Consider the following 11237-nt stretch of genomic DNA (forward strand, 5'->3'; position numbering starts at 1 on the left):
CCCTGCCTGCCTGCAGTGTGATGCTGAGACATCCTGCTCTAAACAGGAGAGTGGGAGGAGCAAAACAGCTCCGTGATGAAAATGCCCAGGCCCATTGGTCATAGATAACCATGGGAGAAAACACAGTTAATAGTTGTTGAAACATGAGCCCCTGATGTAGGAAAACACCAATAAAAACCCTCTACTTTCCCTATGACCTCAACTTATTTTAGTAACATTGCCCATGCATTTCTTAACTCTGTGTTCTCATACTTCAAAAGCAAGAGAGTCAACAAGAGGATTTCAAAACATGATCTACACGAGCCCATTCAAGAGCTAGATTCATTAGGTCTGAGGGTCCAGGTGATGCTCTCACAGGCCCACAGCTACTCAAACAGCGATACAGATCACCTGTCCTTCTGGAGGTTTCTTTGCCTCTGCCTCAAGGCACAACTCCGCCTCCCCTGCCCCCAATTAACGAGGCATCCATGCATATGCTTGGGAGAGAGCAGCTGTAGATTCACTGTGTAGCCAGCACGTTAACAAGACTGAATACCACTTTTTGAAGCGTTTAGCTCTTCATGAGGAGAATTGAAATCTAACATCACATTTCTCTGGGGGAAAAAATTCTATTCTATTAATATTTTTAAAATCCTCTTAACACTTTTTTCCTTTTTCTTTAATAGCTTAGAAGATACAAACTCATTTTTAAAAAAAAGAGGAAAGATACAAAGATGAAGCCTGCAAATCATACTCCTGAAACAGTCATTGTGTAGCATTTAAAATTCTATACCGTGTGTGAGAATGTATTTGAATGTGTGTGTTGTACATGTGTGTGCATTTGTACACATGTGCATGTATGTGCATATATGTGTTGCAACATGTGTGCATGTGGTTTCCATTTCCTTTTCTGTCATGAGGAATTTCCATGCCACCCTCTCTCTCTCCTTATCATTTCCTTAACAAATGCAGAGTGCAAGCCATAATTAATGGCTTCCCTGCCGCCCTCTGCTGCCTTTTCTCCTTTCCTCTGAGTACATACTTGCTGCTAAGGTATTTAACTTCCTCTTTCTTTCCAAGCCCCTAAAAACCTAAACCAGCTATCTCCTTTTATTAAAATTAAGTCTTGGGTAATTTGCACAAACTTTCTTCTCTTGCCACACATATCGAATTAAATTCACTTTTTATTGGAATGTAAATTGTCTTCTTTCAACTACACCCAAATTTGTTCTTCGTGTTTTGGGCTCTCTTTTGTAATATTCCCTGAGCTTTAGTTGTAAGAGTTGTTTCATAGATATGTACATTAAGACTGGGCTCCATAACTCTGCATATTGATTAGTTGTGATTTTCTGTAATGGTCTCTGATTGTGGCAAAGAGCCCTCTTGATGAAGGATAAAGACTATATGTATCTGTTTGTATAAGTACAAATATTTAGAATGTTGTTAGCGATTATGCTGATTTAGTGAAATGGTAGTGGTAGGTTCTACTTCAAAATCCATGACTCTACTAGAATTGAGAAGTTATCTAGGTTTCCAACTTGGCATGGCTTCCCTCTTGATGCTTGGATCTTAAGTATAATCGGAAAGCTGTTGGTTACCACAATGTATGTATGCTATTACTGTACCCCTATGGGTATCATGCAATGCTGGTATTGTTGTAGATCAAGGAGTCACTGCTAGACAGAACTGTTGGTTTCTCCCCTCTTTTGGAAACTTGAATGATGCCTTCTAATAACATAACAGCTAGTCCTCCATTTATGTATTAATTTAAATGTGTTTTAATGTTACTTGTAAGTATTTAAGTTTAAAAATTTTACCATCTCATAAAATTTTAATAAGGTATATGAATCATTAAAATTAGCTATGAAAATGTTGCTAATATTAGAGAAAATTACAAGAAAAATATCACATGTGGTTTCAGTTCATCTAATTGTTTGATTTGTGCCTCCATGGAAATTCTTCAGTCTCATTCTCTAGGGTTCACATTCCCAAAGTATTTCTGACATACATGTCAGAAATTACATGTTTGGTGCTGAATTTCTGCTTTTTCCATTTCCTTTCTCTCAGTTTTCACAAAGACATTTTTTCATGTTTTTATTATGCTTCATACAATTAATTAATTAAAAAAATAAATTGAATTCTTAGCAGAGACGGCTCTGGAGCCTTTTAATTTTCGTTAAGAGTCTTAAGTAAATGGATGCATCAAACTTTTCTGCATTGTGGTGAGTTTGCTCAACTCTCACTTTATTTTATTTTAAAAGGAAAGTGATATAAGGTCCTAGTCTTCTCAGGCTTTAAAATCTATGCGTAAATCTACCATCTATGATCATCATATAGTCCAACTAACTAGATGAATTTATTGTGTTGTTTCCCATTGTATGGTTCTTGTGTTACAAATATTTCCAAATAATTTTATTTGTTCGTATATTTAAATGTATTTTCTTTAGATATACAAACATTTTAACTTTAATCAATTATAAGATGTTCATGAAATACTTATTTGTAATTATATATGTATATGTATATATGTATGTATACATATATCACTTTATATTAATTCTCAAAAGAAAAATTGAGGATACAAATTACATTTGATAATTCTTTAGTTTCTAAAATATTCAATATGATATTCCATGCATAGAAGAAATTTAATGAGAAGTCTAAGTTGGATCTCAGAGAAAGGAAGGAAGGACTTGCTCTTTACAGGAACGTATTTATAGTGTGTACAGCACACAGAGCCATCAAACAACTGAATATAGATGACACTTCCTAGAGTAAAATGGTTGATTTAGAAATTTAGTATCAAGTGCATTAAAATAAGCACCAAATATGAGAAATGGACTGAAAAGTTACACATGTTGAAAAGATGTATCAGAAGTTGTTGAAATCACATTTGTTACTGATGGGAAAGATTTCTCCTTCAACCCTAAGTTGCTCACATTTTTTTATATTAGGATCAGAGAAAGAATGGAGGTTTGTGTAAAGTTTTAAAAGGTCTAGTTATAGAATTGGACTCAATAAAGTTTGTGTGAAATTTGTAAAGGTATTCATGATATAATAAGTGTTGTGCATTGAGTTAACCAAACCTAAAGTAGTATTTGAAGAAAAACTACATATATACGTCAATGATAGTTTTTATATAGAGGGCACAAGTCTAATATTATTTTAAACAATAAAATCACAATACAGTGAATACTATAAGGCTTTAATTTTTGCACACAGACATGCCATTTTTATCTTATGTGCAACAGTGTTAATTTGATGCTGAGTAGTCAGTAAATACTTATAATGTAGTTCTAAGAAAAATGTAAGTAAAATCATAGGAAGGAGCAGTTAAGACATTTTGGAAGAGCATAGCACATATAGGAGTAACTCCTTTTCATTTTTTCTGTAGCTGTAGTTATTTTGAATAATTAGGAAATTAAAAGATCCAAGTTTTCACTGTAGCTGCTGCTTTGTATAACTAAAATATGTCGTGATACACCATGAGTTTACAGTGTGCCTGCCGTAACAGCCAATAATACTTTCTACAATTTATGATGAAATTTTATCCTATGTTTGAGTGATCCATCTTTAATCTTGTGAATTGTATTTTATTATGGAGTAAGCAACATTATACTGCAAAGGAAAGCATACATTATGATATGTCAACTTATATTTTGAATTAAAAAACTTAAACACAGAAATGAAATTATTTGTAGTTCTTTGCAAACATTTTTCACCCTGTCTTCTTAATTGTGTCTGTTTTTCAATTTTTCTGTTTTATCTCAGGGACCAAGAAAACCAGACTACTTCAGTGACCTTCATCCTCTTGGGCTTCTCAGAATATCCGGACCTCCAGGTGCCCCTGTTCCTCCTCTTCCTGACCACATTTTCCGTCACTGTATTGGGAAACCTGGGCATGATTGCTATCATCAGGGTCAACACACAGCTTCGCAACACCCCCATGTACTTTTTCCTTGCTCACCTGACCTTTGTGGATTTCTGTTACTCCACTGCTGTGACACCAAACTGCTAGAAAACTTGCTTGTAGAAGACAGAACCATCTCCTTCTCAGGCTGTATCCTGCAGTTCTTTGCATGTACATGTGTGGTGACAGAAACCTACACGTTGGCAGTGATGGCCTACGACCGGTTTGTTGCAGTGTGTGATCCTCTTCGCTGCACAGTTTCCATGTCCCCCAAACTGTGCTCCATTTTAGTGGGCGCATCATACTCTTGGGGTCTAATATGTTCCACAACGCTTACTTACTATTTGATGAGATTATCCTTTCAAGCAGTTAATATTTTAAATAACTTTGTGTGTGAGCATGATGCTATTGTGGCTGCATCCCACTCTGACCCTTACATCAGCCAGGAGATTATTTCTGTCTCTGCTACATTTAATGAAATAAGCAGCTTGGTCATCATTCTTACATCCTATATTTTCATCTTCATCACTGTAATGAAGATGCCCTCCACCGGGGGCCGTAGAAAAGCCTTCTCTACGTGTGCCTCTCATCTGACTGCCATAATTGTTTTCCATGGGACAATTCTTTTTCTCTACTGTGTACCATACACAAAGAGCTCATGACTCATGGTCAAGGTGGCCTCAGTGTTCTATGTAGTCTTCATCCCCATGTTAAATCCCATGATCTACAGTCTCAGGAATAAAGATGTCAAAGAGACAGTGAGGAAGTTAATCAGTAAAATCATATAATGCCATATTCGTTCATTTTTAAGGAATATTGTACAGAATGTCTCACACTTTCTATAATGATAAACAAAATTAATACTTAAAAAATAAAGAAGACAGCGAGTTTAACTCCAAGTTATCTTGTTAACCATTTTTTTTAACTTGAGGTTGAGTATTTAGCTATAAATAATAAAGAAAGTAGCCATGAGGTTTTTTATTTAAGTGAAGATTTCATACTTGAAATTCAATGTGCACAATTTTTAAGATAGTACACATTCATTATGAAACAAATTTCTCCTTTTTTCAGTCATTGGCTAGCTAAAATTTAGATACATGGAATTGATTAAATTATTTTGTAATTAGTAGGGTGCTTAATTGCCTGAAGTAAATTTCTGTATCTTTGCAACTCTAACTTGCTAATCAAGACTGATGTCTTTTGCAGTATCAAAATTTTCATAAAGTTCAATGTAATTCAATGATATTCTACAACAAATTGTAAATTAAATTTTTTTTTATTTTTAATTGTTGATTCTTATTTCTAAAACAAATATTGTAATTTCCTTTATTATTAGTGAGTTTTAAAAAAATACTTATCCAATCAGAACTTTCTAGGTGCTTAGAAATAAACATTACTATATCAACAGTCATAGAGTTTAACTATCGGTATACCTCCTTTATTTAATATCTGGTAGTCTGTAAATTAGATATGATATGTATTTAACAAAAAACTCTGCCAATTGTTATGTACATTTAAAGTAATGTTTTTAACAAGAAATAATGTAGTGGGAATGAAATTACAATAAAAATGAACTCTATTTGTCTTATATGTACTTTTAATGTATGTCACAATTTTTAAAAACCATGCCTGATATTTATACATTAAATTATAATTTTGACACTGTAACTGGCTTTCCTCATTTGTAGAAGAAAACAAAACTACAAAAAAGTGATAGTGTTGTGGTAACCACCCATTCTGGAAATAGATTTGCGACCCACTAGAGGGTATAGGAAGGAATCCATACTTTGTAATGTAAATCTATTAAAAAGCCTATGGCGGGGTATGAAAGTGAATCTAGGGGGGGAGACTTAATTCTGATGCTTAGCATGAAACCACCTTCTAAATATACGTTTATATCCATCACTAACTGTCTGAGTCAGTGAAGTTTATCTAGTAAACTTTAGTGAAGATTGTCTCTCAGCTACACAAAGTGCTGAAAAAAGTGATGATTGAAAACTCAGCACTAAAATTACATGTACTTCGGAATATCTCAAAATAATTTTACAAGTTGAAAGGAATGTTGATCTGGATAGAGATGAAAGAGTCTGCTGATACTCAAATCTTCTTGCCAGAATATTCACTTTAGGGATTACTTCTAAGACATTTGTGATTTTAGGCCTGTTAATTTCTGTAATGTAAAATAATGTGATAATAATTTCTTATAAGTGGGTTACTTCACATTTGTGATTTGACAATTTGACATTGAACAATAGCACAGTTACTTTCTAAGTCAAATAAAATGTCTAAAATGATATGCTTTACTATATCAGTTGGTATTTATTATCTATCTCCTTCACATCGTTGTTGCTTAGGCCATAGTCTGGTGATGATCTATCAAACAAAGACAAAGGATACCTTCTGAAAGCCTTGATATTTTACAGAAAAAAATAAGACAAAGAAGACAGGTACCATGAAAATCTTAGTGACATATGAAAGACATATAGACAGCTGTGTATCATCCCACCATTGAAATCATGATTACGCTGATTTATAGGAATATAAATATAAATAAAGGAAGAGAGAAAATTGATTCAGGCTATGTATTTTATTCAAAAATTTAGAGAGAAAAAAAGCAATCTTCTGGCTGATGTCTTATTCGGAGTAGGATATTGCACCAGTGCCAAGAAGCTCACAGAGAATAGTTTGTGAACTTTGTACTGAGAAAGGATCAGGTCAGCAAATAACACATTGCTATTAAAGAATCAGCAGTAGCTCAAGAGTGTGACAAAGACAATGACAAGGAAGTAGCCTCCTGAAGACTATAGAAAACATGACTATAGATTGCCACAAGTAGCTATAGTCCAACTCCTGCCAACATGGATGCACATACTAGCAGGGTCCAGAAAGACGGTCCACTGGTCAAGAACACACGCTGTTCCTACAGCGGATATCAACTCCTACAAAGGGCAACCCACAAATGACTGTAATTCCAGTTCCAAAGGATCCAAGACTGTTTGTGACTTTCATGGGCACTGCACTCAGCTTCATAAGCCCACACTCCAACATACACATAATAATTAAAGGTAAATTTCTTTAATAAGATACATACAAGGATTAAATGACTGAAGTATGCAAGACTGACAAGAGAAAACAAAGAAAGAATCCAGCTGTAATTCGGATAAACAGATAGTTAAAGATCATATAAAAGTAAATGATGTTTCAAATAATAATGTAAATACTGCTTTGAACAAAATCTTTAAAATTTTACCTACCCTTTGTATGTTCTGTACATTAAAATTTTATATGCATAAGTTTCAGATGTGTATGCAAAAGCAAATTATGTAATCTCAGAACCAGCAGTTAGAAACTATGATTGCTAAAATGTTATAAACATTATAATTTCCAAACTATTTCTTTCTTATGGATGGAAGGCAAGACAAATGATTCTAAAAGTGCTCAAATGAAGTTTAAAGAATGTGCATAATATAATATGCCTTCTTATTGCTTGCTGGAAAAGCAAACAAAGGGAATTATCATTCATATATACTCATATATAAATATAAAGGTCCTCCTGTACAAATGTTAACATGCATACAAGGGGGAATTATAAAGGGCAGAGAAAGGGAAGAAAGAGGTGTGATTTAAGAAAGAGAAAGGAAAAGAAAGAATGAAAAAAGAGAAATACAAAATATAATGAAATTTATATTTATATATCATTATAGAATCATGATTTAGCTCTCTCCATTCTAAGATTAAAAAACAATTTACATTCTCTATAAAGCCACTTGTAGTAAATAATGTAACTGTTAAACACACACATTATCCCCAGTTTCTCAGAATTTTTTTGTTTCATTACATGAATAATATGAAATCAATGAATAAAAATATTAATAAAAAATTCTTTAGGTGTGTGTGTGCATGTGTGTGGCTATGAGGGAGAAAGGATTTTTACATGGATTAACTTCTTCACAGTCTCCTTTACATCCTTATTTCTTAGACTGTAAATAAGAGGATTGAGCATAGGGATGACCATGCTATGAAACACAGTGACTCTCTTAATAAGAAGCAGTGAGCTCTTGGACTTGAGCACACAGTGAAGAAGAATGATTCCGTGGCAGAGGGAGATAGCAGTCAGGTGGGGCGCACAGGTAGACAAGGCTTTTTGGAGTGCTCCTTTAGTAGGAATCTTGAAGACAGTAACAAAGATAACATTATAGGAGACAATGATGATCAGGAGACTACAAATCTCATTGAACATACAAACTAATAAGCATGCCAACTGGCTGAAGGAAGAATCAGAACAGGCGGTTGAGAGGATGGCAGAGTACTCAAAACAAAAGTGGTTAATGATGGTAGATCTACAGTAAGATAGTGCCAGAAGAAAATATGTGATTGTGGTAGCACAGAGCCCACCCCAGAGGTAAGTTATGCTTACAAGGAAAGTACAGGGCCTACGAGACATAGCCACAGTATAGAGCAGAGGGTTACAAATGGTGACAAAGCGATCGTAGGCCATCACTGCTAACATGAAGATTTGGGCAACCAAACAAGCACAGCCAAAGTAAAACTGGACTATGCATCCTTTGATGAACATAGATCTGTCTATCATTATCAAAAGGTCTAAGAGTTTGGGTACAATCACTGTGGTGTAACAAAGATCAATGAAGGATAAATGACTGAGGAAAAAGTACATGGGAGTGTGGAGTTTGGCATTGATCCTGATGACCAAAATCATATCCAGATTTTCCAAAACAGTGATAGTGTATATGATCAAAAACACCAGGAACAAAGGCACTTGTAAGTTCGGATACTCTGAGAATTCCAAGAAGACAAAGAAGACTCCAGTACTCTGGTTTCTTGAGTGATGCATTTGGATCCTATTGGAGAAAATCAGAAAATTCATTCCAGGCAGAAGGATACAGTCGAAGATGTTTATAGTAAGAAAGGAGAGAGAATATACCTTAATTCATGCTATAGCATACACCAATTGGTATTTGAAAAGAACATAGTGTGACTTTGAATCACAATTTTTTTATACACATAGGTTTCTTATATCAGTCAGAAATAATATAATTTAATATACACCAAGAAGTCATGAACACCCCTGTGTAAACACTTTAATGTTATCACTCAGGGATAGTCAACACTCCAAACTGGATATAATTCCCATTTCACCATCTAAGTTTTAGGACACCATCTCTGATAATTCTGTTACTGGAGTAGAGCTTGTAAACAAGGCTCTTACTATACAGATGTGTGCAATGGCTTTAGATTCCCAAATAACTCTTCTTAAATAATGGTTGGTATTTTTTAATTAATTAATTTATTTATTTATAAAAATTTCTACTTCCTCCCCTCCTCCCAATTCCCTCCCATTACCTCCACTCTCTCTCCTCCTCCCTCTCCAATCTTAAGAGCAGTCAGGATTTCCTGCCCTGTGGGAAGTTCAAGTTCCTCACCCTCCCTCCAGGTCTAGGAAGGTGAGTATCCAAACAGATTAGGATCCCAAAAAGCCAATACAAGCAGAAGAAACAAGACCCAGTGCCATTGATGGCTTCTCAGTCAGCCCCATGTCAGCCACATTCAGAGAATCCAGTTTGATCACATGCTCATTCAGTCTCAGTCCAGCTGGCCTTGGTGAGCTCTCATTAGATCAGTCCCCTTGTATCAGTGGGTGAATGCACCTTTAATGGTCCTGATTTCCTTGTTCATGTTCTCCCTCCTTCTGCTCCTCATTTGGACCTTGGGGGCTCAGTCCAGTGCTCCAATGTGGGCCTCCGTCTCGATCTCCATCCATCATCGGATGAAGGTTCCCTCTGATTCTGCCTTCCTTGCTCACGTTCTCCCTCCTTCTGCTTCTCATTTGGACCTAGGGAGTTAAGTCCAGTGTTCCAATGTGTGTCTCTGTCTCTATCTCCATCCATCGCCAGATGAAGGTTCTATGGTGATATGCAAAATATTCATCAATATGGTTATGTGCCAAGGCCAGTTCAGGCACCTTCTCCTCTGCTGCCCAGGGAACAATCTGGGGACCTCTCCTTAGGCCTGGGAACCCCTCCAGAATAAAGTCTCTTGCAAACCCTAAAATGGCTCTCTTAGTTGAGATATATACCTCCCTGCTCCCATATCCATCCTTCCTCCCTCCCCCGCCATCCCATTCCCCCAAATCATCCCCAATCCTCCCCCTCTCCCTTCTCTCTAACCATCTCCCGTTACTTTCACACCCCCACTCCCGTGCACCCAAGTTTGCCTGGCAATTTTGTCTACTTCCAATATCCAGGAGGATAACTATATGATTTTCTTGAGGTTCACCTTCTTATTTAGCTTCTCTAGGATCACAAATTATAGGCTCAAATACCTTTAATTATGACAAGAATCCACTTATGAGTGAGTATATACCATAGTCCTCTTTTTGGGTCTGGGTTACCTCACATATCTATCACCATGCACAAAACTCAAGTCCAAATGGTTGGTATTTTTGTGAAAAAATTTAAACATTGTCTTATTAAATTGTATGGTGTTTGAGTTTTAGTGTCTATTTCTGTTTTTGTCTTCCTGTTTCTATATTCTAAGATATAAAATGCCTCTATTAGTAGTTATGAACATTAAATTATTGACTAAAAGAAAAGGAATTTCAGGGTTTCATGTGCATGTTGATAAAATGACATGCATGGAAAGGAATACAATATAAAATCTCAAATTCTTTTGAAGTACAATGATATATACATAATGTAAAGAGTACAGAAATTTGCAAATGAATTTAGCATCACAGTCATGATTTTATGAACTGGGACATGAAACATAAATAAAATTTAGCATACACTCTAATATTCAACACTTCACAGAATCCTTTAATAAAAGACAAGATTATAAAGTCAGTTCTTTTCCAATACTGACTCATCTTACACAAAAACATTAACACAAAGGGTAGAGAGTCACATCTCTTGTCTCCTACCTTGTTTATTTTGTTGAACAGATAATTAAATAATTAAAATGCTCATTTTTAGTACAAAAATTTAATTTATATAATTTAGGGAAATGTTGTTTTGTAAGACAGAGGTATAATATAAATCGTCATTTTTCACATTGAAAACCAAAAGTTCTTGATTTATCTTTTCTATAAAAAAGCATATGCACTGGTTATTCTATTCCTTGTTTCATAGGTTTAATTTCCCTTATGCACGATTCTAACTGTCTGAATTCTCTACATTGAAAATGCCAATACAGAGATTCACTTTTAATGGGGTATCTTATACAGTATTTTATATTCAAGGACAAATTATTTTTGTCCAATCATTTCTAATCTTGAATACTTAGATTACTTAACATTTTCTAGCAAACCTAAATCTCTAAAATAAGGTTACAG

General features: G+C 35.0%; 2 protein-coding genes across 2 annotated transcripts in view; one reads left to right on the top strand and one right to left on the bottom strand.

Moving 5' to 3' along the window:
• The window catches only part of LOC148122853 (olfactory receptor 5D3-like), a 33638-nt gene extending 29003 nt beyond the window's left edge, over positions 1-4635 (top strand). Inside the window, exon 4 of the mRNA XM_087898505.1 lies at positions 3751-4635. Within this exon, the coding sequence (XP_087754631.1) occupies positions 3751-4551 (801 nt within the window). The 3' untranslated portion in view covers positions 4552-4635. The remainder of the gene's footprint in view (positions 1-3750) is intronic.
• A 3164-nt stretch (positions 4636-7799) lies between these two features.
• Positions 7800-8774, bottom strand: LOC148122854 (olfactory receptor 1165-like). Its single transcript, XM_087898344.1, has one exon. It carries the CDS (start codon positions 8772-8774, stop codon positions 7800-7802), a length of 975 nt encoding a protein of 324 aa, XP_087754470.1.
• Positions 8775-11237: the final 2463 nt, after the last annotated feature.

Source organism: Myodes glareolus, chromosome 2 (genome assembly GCF_982192425.1).
Source record: "Myodes glareolus chromosome 2, mMyoGla1.1, whole genome shotgun sequence".
Lineage (NCBI taxonomy): Eukaryota > Metazoa > Chordata > Mammalia > Rodentia > Cricetidae > Myodes > Myodes glareolus.